Here is an 18,178-nt window from a genome sequence, read left to right on the forward strand (position 1 = left end):
AAGTAGATGAAAAGGTATAAAAAGAGGGATATTAATAGTGTGCAAAATGTCAACAGTAAATAAAACAATAGATACAAGTTGAAGGAGTTTAAATTGAGATCTTGGTAAATACTGTTCTGGTTTGCAAAGTGGATTGTGGATTTATGTATCATATTGCCTAGTAATATAATAGGCATGGTGCTGCAGGATTGTTTTAAGTGTAGGTTATAATACTGTGTAACTGTAATGCTATGAGTAAATTTGGTATAAATAGCTGCAGCCTTGCATGGGCCATTACATCTTTGACAGTTTCTTTTTTCTTAAATGAGAATGGTAAAGCAACAGATAATTTGCTGTAGTATGTTCACATTAACTTCTTTACACATTATAAGTGCTAAAAAAAAAAAAAAAAAAAAAGCCCAACAAGACGGGGCAATTGTATAGTTGCCTGCTCTGTTTTCTTTGTAGGTTTTCGCCGTGGAGGTCCTAGCCGTTACTCCCAAGATGCTGCACGAACTGCACTACCAACTAACATGCTTAACCCAGCTCAGCCACAACCTGCTCCTTTCCTACCACCTTCATCTGGAGTAAATCCAATGCCTTTTAATACATCACAATCTGCTGTGCCAGCCCCAGCACCACCACCACAGTTTTTCAATCCAGCAGCTACTTCTGCGGTAAACTCAATGTATGGTGACCAGCAGCAACATTTGCCACCTGCACAGCCACTCGCCAAAACTCCAGCAGCCTTTGATTCATCAGTACCACGTGGTTGGAATGATCCTCCTCCTATGTCAGCCTCTCGTAAAGTGAGTTTTATTCCACTTTGTGTTGAACAATGAACAGATGTGTCTACACATGTTGACGTCAGTAAGTATTTTGAAATACCAGTATATCAGTTTTGCCTTCTCATTGTGACTACATTTAGACATAATTTGGGAAACAAATATTATTTCTTTACAGCTGTAAATAATATACGGATTCCAGTGATTACTCTAGAATGTGTGTTATGCAAATATTATTTCTTTACAGCTGTAAATAATATACGGATTCCAGTGATTACTCTAGAATGTGTGTTATGCAAATATTATTTCTTTACAGCTGTAAATAATATACGGATTCCAGTGATTACTCTAGAATGTGTGTTATGCAAATATTATTTCTTTACAGCTGTAAATAATATACGGATTCCAGTGATTACTCTAGAATGTGTGTTATGCAAATATTATTTCTTTACAGCTGTAAATAATGATTATATCTGGATTCTAATGATTCCTCTAGTATGTGTGTTACTTTAATACAGTATGTAAAAATGTGGAGCTGTTAATAAAAAGTGGTATTCTGTATATATTCATAGGTTTCTGCAAGAAAGCTAATATGGAGATGTCTGGTGGCTTAAATGCTGGCTTTTTTAATATTGCCTTATAAATAATCATCCTCATGTTCAAGTCTACATCCCCATAAACATTGTCTTTTGTTTAATTCTCATTTCTGCTTTCAAAATTAGACCCATCTTTGTGAAGATTACATTACATGCAGAGGCAATCTTAGTTGTACCTGCATATACAAATCTTATTTCTTATGGTAATTGTGTAATCTTTATCATTACTATATTAGTACCATGTTATGTAGTACTATTTCCCATTTTTCAATTTCATGGGGGTGAAAACTATTTAAAGCAGTACCCCAGCCCCCCTTCCCCTCCTCCATACAACCTAGCTCTTCCCATTTTTAAAAACATCAAAAGAAATAATTGCTACACTATAATCACTCAGCCTTCAAGATTTTTCATCACCTGGGAAATTACTTGCGAAAGTATGCAAGTATGTGTACTGTAATTTTTTTTCTTTTACAGCTATTTAGTGCAATCATCTGCAAACATATCTATACACTTCATTACAGGTATATGAAGCCCCGAGCGAGCCAGTCCATTTATTGCTGAACATGCAATAGGGGCCAGACCCTGAAAGTGTTAACTAATTTAATTTCACACCACTTCTCAAGCAGTTAACATTTAATTCCCACTTCCTCACTCATGCAACATGTCTGCCCATGTTCTTTATCTTCTTTCCTCTCCTTCTGGAAAAAAATGAACTTGTTTACACTTTGCCACTCATATAATTTATTAATGTAGAAACCCCAAACCATCAGTGTACACTCTCATTAACCTTATTACTGAATTGTATTCCAAATTTTAATCTTATTTTTTTATAGCTTTCATTTTCTATCCTAAGATCATAAATGTATCTTGCATAGTTCTTTTCTACAGATCCTACTCATTATTTTTCTTATGCCTCACAACACTAATGCTTTACACATGCATTTTCATCAGTTATCGACTTTGAGTACAGTATCTACCAGTTGTTGCAAAATAAGACCATGTTCACCAGATTCATAACAGTTGGTTTACTGATTTCATTCACAGTTACATCCTGGTTTGTGTCCTTGGTTGCTCTTGGTCTTCTAATATCATTTCCAGTCATCCTGGGGGGGAGGGGGGATTAGGGTTTTCCATCCTGTGGCATGTTTACCATAATTGTTACCATCGGTGAGTTCTGTGGTTCCCACCTGGTCTGGTTTATGGTACTTCTTCACCCCAGTCTTTGCCTGCCAAAAACAGTTTACTTGATATTTTAACCTGTAATCTTTTGCACAGTGCCATTCATTGCATCTGTGTATCCTTGCTTGAAGTATGTTCTCTAATGGTAATACATAACTTTCCTTTGTAGCACATTTTTCAGTCTTCAGATTTTATTTATTTTTCTTGTCACATCAAATGTCTTTCACACCCATCACTTTCTCACATATTCTTGTTTGACCATTCAAATCGCACAGTGATGGTGGATTACGAGCAAGTTCCTGTGCTTCTCCCGAATCAAAAACCTATCGCAGAGCATGCACAATCATCACAGTCACATTAACTCTCTCAAACATTAATTTTTCACATAAGCACGTTGTACTCTGCCATGAGATATGATTCATTACTCCATATCACATTTCATTAATAGGTATACTCCCTTCTTACCTTAATTATTTCTCTTACTTTTACAGTCCTCGTCCTTTTCCTCCTTTCTCGCCTAATCTTTGTCTCAAAATGCTGAGCAACTTAAATTCTTTTTCCAATGATTCCAAGTGGTATCGACAACATGAGAATAGAATGAAATCTGTACATGATAAATCCAATGCTTTTCATTTTAGACTTTCATCTAACTGTAATTTAACTTTAACTTTCTACCTTATTTTCAACTATTGATCAGCTCATATTGGATAGGCTTACACACAGATCTGATTAAATTGTATGTGCATCCTTTTCCTTTCCCAACTATCTATTCACCATCTACCTCAAGGAGGAGAGAAGGGTGCTTCGTTATTGTTGAGTGAACTCTTAATGCTAATGTGAAAATGAGAATCAAACATAGAACGTCACTCCTGCTTGTTGGAAATTAAGATCAAGTGCCTTTTGTAAGAAAAGACATTGAATACCAATTATTTGTTGGAATTACACAATGTTGAACCATTAATTGATTCCTCAAGTTAATGTTTGCTAGATATTTTCCCTGATTGTCCAAAATAGCTTGTGAATCAATATTGGGATATCTTAATATAGATTTTTAAGTTGATAAACTGATAAGAATGTCTATTTGTAATGGGTCTAAACAAAAAATTAAAAAAAATTCTAGTACAGTATTTTAAAAACGATCAAAGTAATTTCTGTAATTGCTTTTTTAATTAGCAGTGTAGGAAACAGTATTATTCCTTCCATTCACCTGGGCTGAGTACTTTTTAGTATTATTCCTAACTTTAAATATGGCTTGCATAGTATTTCAAACATTAATTACCAATAAAATTTTATGGAATGACAACAGTGTGATGGAGAGCCTAAGTTCCATGGCGGTCACTCGGGGGACAAGAAGTTACTGATGCTGAAGCAGGTTTGTTCAAAATGATTAGCATGAAGCATGATAAGCTTCTAGTAATGCTAATTATAGCCAGAAAATTCTCCCAAGACTATTAAAGGTTCTGAAGTATTTTATACTGCAATGATCTAGTTTGTTTCAGATCTACACTGAGGTTAAGAATTCTTCATGTTACCTTTGTTGCTTTGCAGTTTATAATGCTCCTTACATTATTAGCAAGAGCTTCCATTACAAAAATATCCAAAATATCTGTAAGTTGATAGTGTCAAAGAAACCAGCATTGTGTACATAGATATACCAGCCATGTTTAAAACATAAGTGAAGACACCTCAACTGTTTGCATTTAGTGTTTTGTATGATACTGAGGTAGACATTAACACCAATATGGATCTTACTTCTGTCATTTAGAATATTTGTAATTTCCAATACGGTATCATTAAATGGAAAATCAAATACTGCAGTGCACTATATTATTTGATAAATATAGAGTTAGAGACACTAAGGAATATTTTGCATGAATCAGAAGGCTTGCAACTTTTACATATTTTAATATTGTTTCACCTTAACTTTTATATTATTTACAGTTGCCCTTAACATTCTGTGGTGGCAAATACAGACACTATAGTTTTCTTTGCATAGCTATACTTGTGCTCATTTTGTTTCTTAAATGCAATTTAAAAAATGGTTGTTTATAATTTATAATTGAAGATGGATTTGCTACTTACCATTTACTGTACTTGTAAGGTATGCCATCCACACACATTTGGTGTTGCTTGTAATCCTCAAATGGCACAAGAGCCTTACATAATTAAAAAAAAAAATCTGCACCAATAAATTCATTCTTAATCTAAGTCGGTTAAAAGAAGCTTGCACTTTTAATAAGCCTGGCACTTGAATGGCAAGCAAGGAATACAGGTGATCCCCAACTTGCTACCATGCTACTTATGATGATTGCCAGTACAGTAGAGTAGAGGGCATTGTTATGGTGGCAGCAGTGTGGTGGGCACCCTATGCTTACTCTCACCTCTTTTGTCCTCCAACTCAATTGCAGTGTGGAATCTTTAATTAATAGTTGCATTTATAACTTGTATAATAATTTTGTCTTATAATAATTGTAATTAAATATAAATCTTTCATAAATTTGTTATTTTAGATGAAAAGGTCTGTCAATAGTAATAATCAGACTGTACTAGGGTAGGGAAAATGTAATATTTAACATGGAAGAAATAGCTAAATAAATTAAGAAAAGTTTGCAAACTCTAAATCTTCCAAATCGGAGAGAGAACTGGTGACAAATGATTCAAAATGAAATGTTTTAGAAATCAAAACATAAGTGGTTAGTTGAGGCTGCTTTTAAATGATTTATGCAGCACCATAGTCTTGAAGGTTAAGGGTTTGTGTTTTGCACATAGTACCCACATTCTGCCTAAACAGATTAACCCTTGTTAATCTACTTTCCTCCAAGGTGCAGTAAAGAAAAGTTTATCTTTAAATTATAATCTTCAATTTTATCTTCAAGTGTACTTAAAATGCATTGTGATACATCATTTTGTTGTGTATGTAAAAAGATGTATTTTATCATTTATGGTAAAAAATATACTGGATTGCAATAAAAACAACAAATTGTGCAATGTTCAGTGGATATCATTCCTTGGTATAACAACAGGCCCAGTGCCAGTTAGTTCTTTTGAGCAAGGTGCCACTGTACAACAAAGAATTCAATAATATAACTTGTCAATGTTGTTTAGTATTTATATTCCACTGAAATTGTTGAGTAAATTATGTTGTACAGTAATTGCAAAATATTCTCACCTTGAATCATCCCTGTCGCATGTCGGCTTACCAACTAATTTGTTGACAGGGTAATACTTAGGAGCTTCATACTTTATATACTAACAGTGTATGAGAATGCCATAAATGCACAAGTATACTGTAACATGTTAATTGTATGGATAATTTTGTGGGTATGAGAATATCAATCCAATTCTCACTCGCTCGCATGCAAAAATCTGAAAAAGCAAGGGGAGCAGAACATTTAGGAGGAGCGAGGGCAAATTCAAGATGTGAAGGACATTTTAAAGTATTTTATTAAGCTATATTCCTTCCCCTCTCATTTTGAAGTAACATTCATGTCATAATTGTTAATGATTGTCTTTGGGTGCATTAGTCAATTTTTCAAACCAACATCTCTTATGTTGACATCTTGGTTAAAATGACAAATTAAGCCAGGCCAAGCTGAGGTATATAACACGGTACTACCCGTCCCTCACTTTCCCCCTCTCCTCCTCGTCCCACTCTTTTCCCCCCCCTCTCCTCCTCGTCCTCCTACTCTTTTTCCCCCCCCCCTCTCCTCCTCGTCCTGCTCTTTTCCCCCCCCCCTCTCCTCCTCGTCCTACTCTTTTCCCCCCTCTCCTCCTCGTCCCACTCTTTTCCCCCCTCTCCTCCTCGTCCCTCCCTTCCCCCCCCTCTCCTCCTCGTCCCTCCCTTCCCCCCCCCTCTCCTCCTTGTCCCTCCCTTTCCCCCCCTCTCCTCGTCCCTCCCTTTCCCCCCCCTCTCCTCCTTGTCCCTCCCTTTCCCCCCCTCTCCTCGTCCCTCCCTTTCCCCCCCCTCTCTCCTCCTCGTCCCTCCCTTTCCCCCCCCCCCCCCTCTCCTCCTCGTCCCTCCCTTCCCCCCCCCTCTCCTCCTCGTCCCTCCCTTCCCCCCCCCTCTCCTCCTCGTCCCTCCCTTCCCCCCCCCTCTCCTCCTCGTCCCTCCCTTCCCCCCCCCCCCTCTCCTCCTCGTCCCTCCCTTTCCCCCCCTCTCCTCCTCATCCCTCCCTTTCCCCCCTCTCCTCCTCCTCCTCCCTCCTTTCCTCCCCCCCCCTCTCCTCCCTCTAATCACAACTGTGTACTGTAGTAGTAATAATGTTTGTATATTTATTGTTTTTTGATGAGTAAAATTATTCTTAATTTGTTACAGGCTAAATTACAGCAGCAGCAGCAGCAGCAGCAGCAAAGCGAGGTCCCAAAAGCACCCGAGCCAATAATGTGCCCCGTACCAGGAAGTGTTCCTTCTGACTCGTCTCAACAGTTTATGGTGAGATACAACAACGATATACAGTATAAGTTTCATCATTCTCATCTCTGATGGAAGCAGCTCGGACTTAGTTTAAACTTACCATGAACAAATGTCCATTTCAGATATATCATCTATCCCATTAAATGCAGTTAAATTCTATTATTTTTTGTTCCCTTTTCAGTTTATACAGACAATGTCCCTATCTCCACCCCCACACATTTTCCATCTTCCCCACATAACCCTCTCGGTCTCCAATCCTATATATATTAAATTTACACACACACCACACACATGCACGCCACACCCGTTCCTTGTCACCCCCCACCCTCGTTTAGAAAGATGTAGCTCTTGTCTTTCAGTTCTGGGAGTCATTTAGTTGCATGTCTTGGCGCCATTTTTTCAGTTTGTTGATGCGCTTCTTAAGATATGGGCACCATACAATGGCTGCATATTCCATCTTTGGCCTTACAAAGGTCGTGAACAATTATTTTAGTATTTCACCATCCATGTATTTAAAAACAATTCTGAATTTTAAGAGGTAGCATAGTCTTCTTGCACAATGTTCTTTATGTGGTCTTTAGGTGATAGTTTTCTATCTAGAACCAACCCTTAAACTAGACAGAAACCTAGATCTCTCTTACCAGAATTTGTTAAAGCTTTCTCACATAATTTTTAGGTTGTTTTTTTTTTCTCCTATTCCACGTATAATGGTTGGACAGAGGGAGGGGGAAGGGGGGTTCCCTGTGCCCTTAGTCTAAGATGTTTTAGTGATACAATGTGCTACTGTTGACCAAACCACACACTAGAAAGTGAAGGGACGATGACGTTTCGGTCCGTCCTGGACCATTCTCAAGTCGACTGTGAATGGTCTAGTATGGACCGAAACGTTGTCGTCCCTTCACTTTCTAGTGTGTGGTTTGGTCGACATATTTCAGCCACGTTATTGTGGCTCCTCGTTTACAATGTGCTACTCTTGTGGTAATGTTCAACTTTTTCCTTGTTATCTTTGTTTGCTCATACAATATTAATAAACATTATTTCTTCCATATTCCACTTTATTTTTGGTTAAATAGCTCGGAGAGGTATATTTGGTTTGGATACCTTTTTTTTGGGTGGGGGGGGGGGGATAGCAATATTTTACCAGTTAATGGGGGGTGGACCCCAATTAACTGTGGTAAATGAAGATGGAAAACTGGATACTTATATTTCATGTTATCTAGTGAATCCAGAAGAGGGGCATGGGATCTGTATAATGGGGGTCCCACTCTAATCAGCTTCATATGTACAGTAGTTCAAACCATTCACCAAACAATTAACATTCAGTACTATGCCCCATTCTATACTATAACATTCAGTACATAGCTATACAGTGTGTACAGTACACTCACTCGAGAATTTATTTAATGTAACATTTATTTCAGGGATTCCAACACCCACAGTATGGAGTTGAAGCACATTCACCAGGTGGAGGGTCTGCAGCACCTGTGGGTGCTGCCCCTACCCCTGAGCCAGCTAGCAAGGGGCCACTACCAACTGAACACCAGGTTATTCAAGATGTTATTAATGAAGTCCATAATCGTTGCCAGTTGGTTGTTCAAAATCAGGTTAGTTTTTTTTAAGGGGAAGAGAGGGTGCCACGAAATGTATAAAATATCTACTCTAATAGTACTGTATAATTATATTTAATGTTGTACTGCATTTTCTTGATTGTTCCTTGTAAGAATAATATGTAGGAATACTGTAGTTTGTGTTGAGCAAACTGGGTGCATGTTTTGAGAAGTGATACATTTTACACAAGTTTCCAAGTGGCTGATATTGTGCTGTTAATTTGTTACAGGCTCTTGCTCTCAACAATTATTTGTTCAGATTTTTCTTCATATTGCATACATACAATTCAGGCCAGGCAGGTAATTGTATTGAAGGCAAGGATGAATACCTAAAATATCTTGAACAATTCCTCCATTCACAGTTTAGCTTACTAATGTCAGCAAGCTGCATGTTCCATAGTTCACATCTATTGACTTATAGCACTCAAAATGCAGCTCGATTAAATTTTTTTTTATTATACACCCCATACCTATCCTGTGGGCGGTGGTGTAAAGGATTACAGAGGCACATAAACGGTTCAGGAACTGAACCCTCTAGTTCGTTTAGCAAAGCAAACAAAAATTTTTGACGCTTGTTACGTTGGTTTTTGATGCCAGTTGTTTGGAATGTGAGCAAGTACAAAGGTTTTGAGATTTCATTTTTACTATTGTCAAAGTAAAGTACTGTATAGTTATAATTCCTATTTTGTAGTTTTGTGACAGATTCCTCAAACATTACAAGGGTTACAATGTGCACATGTTTAACCACCGTGCTGCGCCGAGTTTATTGTGACATTTCCCCTGTGCATCAAATCAAGTGTTCCCCCAAAATTCTATATAAACTAGAAATGGCATAAGTGGGCAAGGGTGGTTCTCAGAGCTACAACTGGATACGCTCGCTATGTCGTCCTCATAGGTGCTGTATCACTTGCATACGACCTTATTGTTAGGCCATTATTGTGCCTAGGTTTACCAATATCGTGACCTTTGTTCTTCAAACAATAAGATCTGAATTTCACCAACAGAGCGTGATCTTTCAACACCGCGTCGGACAGGTGTTTGGGAGCCAGAGGCGCTTGCGCCACCCATGGTTGCTCACTCAGTACTAACCCAGCCAGCAGCCCTAGGGCATTCTGGAAACTTTTTCCAAGATTGCTGCCTCTCACTGGGGGGTCCTAAGAGTCCATTTCGTACACAACCTACTGCGCACATGCTTTGAATGGGTATGAAAAAATATAAAAGTTTTCTCGGTTGGCGCAGTTTCCCACCGACCTAGTTTTCTCGGTTGGCACATTCCAGTGGTTAACATTAGGAGAAATATGTAAGACGGGTCACATAGACAGCTGTAGTTAGGTCAGTTTAAATTCTTGTATGTCCTGTACATTGTACTTGTAGTGTTGAATAGTTATCTTGTACATACAAGATAAGTTATCTTGTTATCTTCAACACTTGTAGTGTTGAATAGTTACCTTAGAAAACATTACAGTACATATGGGGTCCAGTGGAATCTTCCATGACACTAGTGACTTTATTTTTCATGCATGTTTTCTCAGTTTTTATGTATTAGGAGTGTGATGCAGGGTTCCTCATCTGAGGCTCTGGTAAAGAAGCTATGGGGTACCACTAAAGGTGCCACCCCAGAAATAGTATCTAGTATAATGAAATGCCTCTTTCTGGGTCCCATCAGTGGCTTCCCTTTTTCTGTACAGTTTTCCCTGCTTAGGTGGTTTCTTGGGATGTGCTTAGGCTCGGTGAAGGACTAGATTGCACTACATTCAGGTTGACTAGTTCTGACATCAGGTGGTGGGGAGGGACAGCAGTGAGTGAGTGTTTTTGTTTGGGATAGTTTTAAAGTTTTTTGTTTGGTATTTACTCTGACTAAACATTTCAGAGCATTTTGAGTTTTGTAACCCTCTTTTGACCTTGGCAGGGTTTTGTTGTGGTGTGTAGTCTTATAAATCCCTCAGCTTACCCTGCCTTTTGGGGGGTGAGGATTCTAGTCTCTGCTCCAGGAAAAGCAGTGCATAAGCTTTGAGTGCAAAAAAGAGTACACTCAATATACTCAGTTCTTATTGTTTGTAGTATGGGGATATTCTCTGCATTTGGAACACTCGTGTCCAGTACTGAATTATTTGGGACATTAATATTGTATTTGAAAGACTATATTTGTTATGTATTAAAATTTTGTAATGCATTTTCATGGTACAGTGCAACCTTGATTTGACAGACTTCGTTTCAGCAAATCTCTGGTTTGCAACACACTTTTCAGTTTGGATTTATTCACCCGCTCCACCGAACTAGTGTTTGGAGATTTGGTAAAGTGGGGGACATGCAGATTTGCTTAGGAAGCAGGACCAGAGTTCACAGGCCTGTGGAAAAATGGCTTTTCATGATTTTTTTGGGTGGATTTAACATTAGCAGAAAAAGTTGAGACTTTGAGATAGCTATTGAGCATATTTAAAATATAATTCTTTGGTTAGTTTCCATTTTGAGTTTCCATGGTTTTTGTTTAAATGGAACTGTTCCTTACTTTGAAAATGAGGTTTTGAGGCAGTGACATGGAAATACAGTATACTAGTTATTGGTGAAATCTCTTTACAGACCATTCCTTGTGGTAGTTGTCCATCATATGATAGGTTGAAATTAAAATTTAGCTCAGTGAAATTAGAATTAGCCCCATAGAGTATGGGAAACATTAGGGTATGAATGGAAACACTTAATGACTCCAATTGCATTTTAATTAATTTTTGTAAATGGAAGCAGCATTAGAAGAAAGAAATGGGTGAAGAAATATATTTTTCTCATCATTAAAAAAAAAAAAAATATTTCAAATGCCTCTTGAAGGCATCTCCGGGTACAATAAATCAGGATTAGTCCCATATAGCTCACTGAATTAATGATGCACTGTTTATACAGTGCATCAGAACTGCAGAACAGTTCCTTTTGCAGACGAGGAGTCACAATAACGTGGCTGAAATATGTTGACCAAATCACACACTAGAAAGTGAAGGGACGACGACGTTTCGGTCCGTCCTTTACCATTCTCAAGTCGATTGTGATGAGGGAAGGAGGCAAAGGCGATAAATAGGCAAGAGAGAGAGGTGAGAAGGAAATCTAAGAGGAAGAAAAAGCAAGGTAAAAGGTACGAAAGATAAGGTGTAATAAAGGATAAAATTTCTTTCATCCTAAACCTGTTTCTAACACTAGTAGCACTGTGCTCTGCCTTCCCTTCATATCTGAACGCAAAACTTTAACTAATACCTTTCGTCCTCTTGACAAAGCTCGCCTTTCTACAAACTAACACACTTCGTAGCAATCAGTTCACACTGCTCCTCCTGCTTCTAATGCAGCTGGTGTCTACTCTATTTCCTGCTTGTCTTGTCCTCTCCAATACTTTGGTGAAACTGGCCATACACTTAATGACAGACTTAAGAAACACAAAAGAAGTGTTAAGTCTGCAGACACAAACAATGCTCTCTTCTGTCATGTTAGGGATTCTAATCATCCTATTCATTAGTCTTCCTCCAAAATAATCTTTCCTGCCTCTACTCTACACAGACGCCGTCTTGTTGAATCGGCTCTGATACACAACCTACCCAACATGAACCTGAGTCCTGGCTTTGTTGCTGTTGACTCTTCCCTTTCACAGTATATATTCAAATGTTCTAAACTTTCTAACAAACATGACCTAACATAAGCCCTTCCATTTATCTTTTTCTTTCCCTTGTTTTCTCTTAAGATACCTTTCTTATTCACATTACTATCCCCATTATTACACCTTACCTTTCGAACCTTTTGCCTTGCTTTTTCGTCCACTTAGATTTCCTTCTCACCTCTTGCCTATTTATTGCCTTCGCCTCCTTCCCTCATAAGGTACAGCCTCACTCCTGTGCCAGGTAAGTCCACTACGGGCTCACCATAGCCCGTGCTACTTGGAACTTTTTGTTCCCAGTAGCTGAATCTATAACAACAACAAACTTCCCTCATCACAATCAACTTGAAAATGGTCCAGGATGGACAAAAACATCGTCATCCCTTCACTTTCTAGTGTGTGGTTTCGTCAACAGTTCCTTTTGCCACTATAAATGTAATAAATATAGAGGGAGGGAAATATCAGGTGACAGCGCCAAGCCATTACGACTATATTGCACTTGGAAGGGATCAGGATAAGGATTTGGGATGGGACGTGGGGAAGGAATGGTGCCCAACCACTTGGACGGACGGGGATTGAACCTGATGTACCGTCCAGCCCAAGTGATTGGGCATAAAATATATATTCTTATGGCAAGTATGATTATTGGTTGTATATATGAGGATATTCTGTGTATGTCTTTGGAACATTTTGCCCTTATACTGTACTGAGTTACTTGAACCTCGTTCTCAATTTTGGTAAAAAAAAAAAAAAATCCTACTTATGAAAAACAAAATAATGGTGTAATCAGAAAAAGCAGTTTTTTCCCTTGGTAGAAATGTAATACAGTGGAACCTCTATTAACGAGTTTAATCCGTTCTGGCACCGAGCTCGTTACCTGGAAAACTCGTCTTTGGAAACAAATTTCCCCATTTAAAATAAAGGAAATAAATTTAATCCGTTCCACTCCCAAAAACATCCATACTTGTATGACTTTTTTTTATGTAAATATAATATTGCACATGTAAATATAAATGTTTTGTTGCAGTGTTTTAATATTTACTTTACCTTATGAAGAGTAGTTGCTGGCTTGAGGGAGACGATGGAGAGGTGGGAAGGAGGAGAGGGGTTATGGTGTGGAAGGGGAATCCACCTCTGAGTCAGGCGGACTCTCTCTTCTTGGGAATTTCACCCAAATTTCATTTCAAATGTCACACAAGGATGCGTTAGACCAGCACCAAATAAAAAACTATGTTGATTACACTCGTTGTGTCAACAATATAATAGTCTTACCACGAAGATACAATACAATGCCGTTTTCTCAAATAGGCAATGTGGTTATTAAAGAAAATGGAAATTTCATGGCAAACATGTATACAATCCCCAAGTCGATCGGATAAGAATTGGATTTTATAGAAATATTTGCTCAAATGACGCTTGAGCGCGGTGTTTGGGTGCATTCAAGAGAAAAAAAGTGTGTCACGTTCAAGTGACATATACCTGCGAAAGTGATAACACTTTCATAAAGTGTTATCACAAAGTGATAAATTAATTAAACATTTTCACACACCTGGTTGTCACTGCTTTATCAGGGCAGCTTTTCCACGAATGAGTTCACCTTTTCAAACATTCCCCCCTCCCCGCTCAGCTCGTTGTCGCCGTCTGGGGGCTTAGTGGGCGGCTGCCGGAGTGTGATGCTCCTTGGGACAGTCCTCTGTCCTTTTCTAGCCTTGTGCTCCTGCTGCCGTCCTCTCCAATTCTGCTGGGCATCTTTTCCTTTTCCTTCTGTTTCGTTTTTCTCCCCCCTCTTCTCCTATCTGCTTGCCGTTTCCTGCCGACCTTTTGCTCGTTCTGGTTCTTCCCTTGGACTTCTTCTACTTTGACGCCCGGGTGCTTGAGGAGGCATACTCTTGCACCCGTAGAACTGCAGTACCCGACGTCGAGAGCGAGGGGAACCTTTTATTGTCAATCCCCACTTCGTCACTGAACCCGATCTCGACGGACTGTCGGTTTCTTAAGGTGGCGTTTGTGGGGCGTATACTCACGACGCACCCCTAGGAGGCCCCGACAAGATCGGCGATAGCTTCTTGTTGGGTGTCCTGCCTCTAATTGTGGCTCCATGGTGGGTGTGGGGGCACATTCGTGAGTGAATTCGTAATTTCGTCAAGATGATAACCCCTGTTTCGGCTGCTTCTGGCTTACCTTTTCAGGCTCGTGGGGTGGGCGACCAAGCCCCCGAGTCGGTCCGTATTGGAAGACCGGGCTCTGTAACCTCCGCTGCATTGGGCCCCGACCTTGCTCCTCCTTTGGCCTCTCTGACTCCTTCCCCTGGCTCCCCTCCCTCCTCTGTGGTTGGGTCGAGCCCCAAGCCCCCAGTGGTGACTACCTCGTCCCCTGGCGCGGCTCCTTCTCTAGTTGTAACTACTGCGCCTTTTAACCCCTCTCTCTCTGGGGGATCTCACCGCCGTTCTCGTCACGGCCGCCCTCGCTCGATTCCTTCCAGTTCTGCTACCTATCAAGCCTTGTTTGGTCCCGCTTCGTGGGCCAAATATTTTGATCTCCTCCCTCTTGATTCTGCGCCTCCTGACGATTTCTCCCTTCATCGACATCTCATTGATTCCGTGGATGCCTCCATTACTTTTAACCCCACTCGTCTCGGTACGCGTGTCGTCGCTGCTCCTTCTCAGGATGCTGCTTCCCGCTTGGCTGCCTTATCCTGCCTTGGCGAGACCCCCGTTCGGGTCTCGAAGAACGTTCAGTTGAATGCCAGTGTTGGCACTATTTTGCTCCCGCCCCATGTTGCGACCGGTGTTCGGGACCTACGCGACTGCCACGACGATATTCGCCATATCCTCACTGCCCAGGGCCATTCTATTCTCCAGGTGGACACGTTTACTCGTCCCCCTCGTGGTAGTCGCCGTCAACCCCTCCGGGTTGTGAAGATTACCTTTGATGGTAGGACCCTTCCACCCTCTGTCATTCTTGCTGGTGCCAGGTGCTCTGTCCAGGAGTACATTCCTTCTCCTCGGCTCTGCAACAAGTGCTGGAGGTTTGGGCATAATGCCCTCCGCTGCTCCGGGACTGTCTCTCTCTGTCCTTTGTGTGGTGGCGAAGGTCACTCTAAGTCGGAGTGCGCTTCTCCCCAGGCTCGTTGCCTCAACTGCGGTGAGGCCCATCCTACCTTCTCCCGTGCGTGTGTCCATTACAAGCTTGAGGCAGCCGTCCTCAACTTGAAGCACCGGGAGCGTTTATCTTTTCCTGAGGCGAGGCGCCAGGTTCGCCGGCTCCCGCCTTATGCTAATATCTCTTATGCTCGCGTGTTGCGCTCTTCCTCTCCTCGTCCTTCCCGCCTTCCTCAGACTCACAACCGTTTCCAGGCCTTGGACCCTGATGCGCCCACTGCCCCCTCCTCTGTCCCTTTGGGTTCTCTCCCGAAGGATCCTCCTCCTGGTCCTCTGTCTGGGGTTCCCCTTCCTTCTACCCGGTCTGTCGTGTCTTCTGTGTCTCCTTCCTCGTCCCCCTCCGATCCTCCTTCCCATCCTCTTCCTCCATCTATCGGCTCTCCCCGCCGCCTGTCGGTGCGGGCGGATGTCCATCGCTCTCCTAACGGCCGTCGTGTGTGCTCTCGTTCGGCTTCTCCTGTTGAGACACTGGAATCCGTTGCCCGGTACGTAGTTGCTGGGACACCGGTCTCTTTACGTCAGAAGCGTAAGCCTGGCTCCTCTCCTTCCTCTTCCCCGGCGGGTAAGAAGGCTTCGCTTTCTTCCTCAGCTGCTCCTTCTGGCTCTGTTGCTCCTTCCACTCCCGTTTCAGTGCTTGCGCCCCCTGTTCCTGCTATGGAGGTTTCTTTGGCCCCTGCTTCCCTTTCGGTTGCTGCTCTTGCTGGGGTGTCCTCCTCTCTTTCTACTCCCCCTCTTCCTGCTGCTGTCCTTGACTGCTCCTCTCCGTTGTCTCCTCCTCCTCCTCCTCCTCCTCCTCCTCCTCCTCCTCCTCCTCCTCCTCCTCCTCCGGACCCTGCCCGCCCACCTCTGATCTGTTCTCCCGTTTCCTTCCCTCCGTCTTTGCTCAGTTTACCCATGCCCCCTAACCCTGACTTTGCTGACCCTGATCCCGACCCTGATATTCTTTAACGTGCTCTGTTGGTCTTTCGCCTTTGTTTCTTCCTTGTTCTCTGTTTTTGTCCTTTCTCTTCTCGTCGTTGTCCATTCTTCAATGGAACGTTCGAGGTTATTACGCCAATTTCCTCTAACTCCAACTTCTGGTTTCGCGGTTTTCGCCCCTTTGTGTCTGTCTCCAGGAGCCGATGCTTGGTGCTCGTCCTGGTCGTTTTCGTGGCTATTCCTTTCTCTCCCCCCCCCCAGCCATTGCTGGGGCTTCTAATTCTTCTGCTCTCTTGATTCGGGCTGATGTTCCCTTTGTTCCTTTACTTTTTCCTTCGCCTCTCCATTGTTCTGCTGCTCGTATCTTTGTGGGGAAATGGTACACAGTTTGTTCCATTTATCTCCCCCCGAGTGTCCCGCTCTCTCTTCCTGATTTGAAACACCTCCTAGACTCCTTGCCGGAGCCTGTGCTCCTGCTAGGTGACTTCAATTGTCGTCATTCTCTTTGGGGTGACGTTCTGACGAATACCCGGGGTCGCCTCCTTGAGCCGTTTCTCCTCTCTTCTTCCCTGTCTCTTCTGAATTCTGGTGAGCCCACTCATTTGGACTCTCGAACTCGCACCCTTTCTTGTCTTGATCTTTCTCTCTGCTCTTCTTCTCTTTACTTAGATTTCACATGGCAGGTTCTTGATGACCTCCATGGAAGTGATCATTTCCCCATCCTTGTTTCCTTTTTCTCTTTTCGCCCTTCCCTCTCTTTCCCTAGGTGGCAGTTTGCTAAGGCGGACTGGACCCTATTTTCCCTCAGTGCTACTCTCTCTGACCTCTCCCTTCTGCCCCTCTCTCGCGCTCTCCTCCTTTTTCATGACACTGTCTTCGACGCTGCCCTCCGCTCTATTCCTCGCTCTTCCTCTCGGGGTCCACGGAAGTGCGTTCCCTGGTGGAATGCGGACTGTGCTCGGGCTGTCCGCTGTAAGCGTGCGGCCTGGAAGAAGCACCGCCGTAGGCAGACGACCGATTCTTTTCTTTTCTTTCGGAAAGCGAGTGCGGTGGCCCGTAGGGCCATCCGTACGGTTAAACGTGAATGTTGGGCATCTTATGTCTCGACAATTACGTCCGAAACCCCTCTGGCCCAGATCTGGAAGCGTATCCGCAAGATAGCGGGTAAGTTCGTTCCCGATGTTTCACTGGTCCTTCACCTCCATGGTACTCTTGTGGTGGACCCGTTGCAGGTCGCTTCCGAACTGGGTTCCCACTTTTCTTCTGTTAGCTCTGGTCTTCATCTTCCCCAATCTTTCCTTCTTCGTAAACCTGTCCTTGAGTCTCGTCCTTTAGATTTCTGCACTCATCTTCAGCTTCCCTATAATGATCCCTTCTCTCTCTCTGAACTTCGTTCTGCCCTGGCCCTCTGCGGTTCTACGGCGGCGGGCTCCGATGGTATTCATTATGAGATGCTTCGCCATCTCCCTCCGAGCACGTCTCAGTATTTACTGAGTCTGTATAATCGGATCTGGGAGTCGTCGTCAGTCCCTGAGGACTGGCTCGATGCCGTTGTCCTCCCTGTTCGCAAACCAGAGTCTCTGGGTACTTCCCCTAAGGACTTTCGCCCTATTGCTCTCACAAGTTGTGTCTGCAAACTCTTTGAACGTATGGTTAACGTTCGTCTGATGTGGTTCCTGGAACACCATCACCTCCTCTCCCCTTCTCAATTTGGTTTCCGCAAGTGCCGCAGCACGACAGATGTCCTGGTGAACTTGGAGGTCTATATACGTACTGCTTTTGCTGCGAAGACCTCCGTTGTTGCCGTCCTTTTTGACCTAGAAAAGGCTTACGACACCACTTGGCGTTATCATATCCTATCTCAACTTCATTCTTTTGGCCTTCGTGGTCATCTCCCTCTCTTTCTCC

The 18,178-nt window shown here is 42.3% G+C and overlaps 1 protein-coding gene across 7 annotated transcripts in view; it reads left to right on the forward strand.

Annotated features, from left to right (window-relative positions):
- Sec31 (secretory 31) overlaps positions 1-18,178 on the forward strand; it is a 65,224-nt gene that overhangs the window by 40,127 nt on the left and 6,919 nt on the right. For 4 of the 7 annotated variants that reach the window (XM_045749840.2, XM_045749848.2, XM_045749866.2 and 1 more), the window contains 4 exons: positions 448-788; positions 3,846-3,911; positions 6,855-6,971; positions 8,375-8,557. In XM_045749840.2, the coding sequence (XP_045605796.2) occupies positions 448-788; positions 3,846-3,911; positions 6,855-6,971; positions 8,375-8,557 (707 nt within the window). The remainder of the gene's footprint in view (positions 1-447; positions 789-3,845; positions 3,912-6,854; positions 6,972-8,374; positions 8,558-18,178) is intronic. The other 3 variants (XM_045749857.2, XM_069300994.1, XM_069301003.1) reach the window with 1 other exon arrangement.

The sequence above is a fragment of the Procambarus clarkii genome, chromosome 5 (assembly GCF_040958095.1).
Source record: "Procambarus clarkii isolate CNS0578487 chromosome 5, FALCON_Pclarkii_2.0, whole genome shotgun sequence".
Taxonomy (NCBI): Eukaryota; Metazoa; Arthropoda; class Malacostraca; order Decapoda; family Cambaridae; genus Procambarus; species Procambarus clarkii.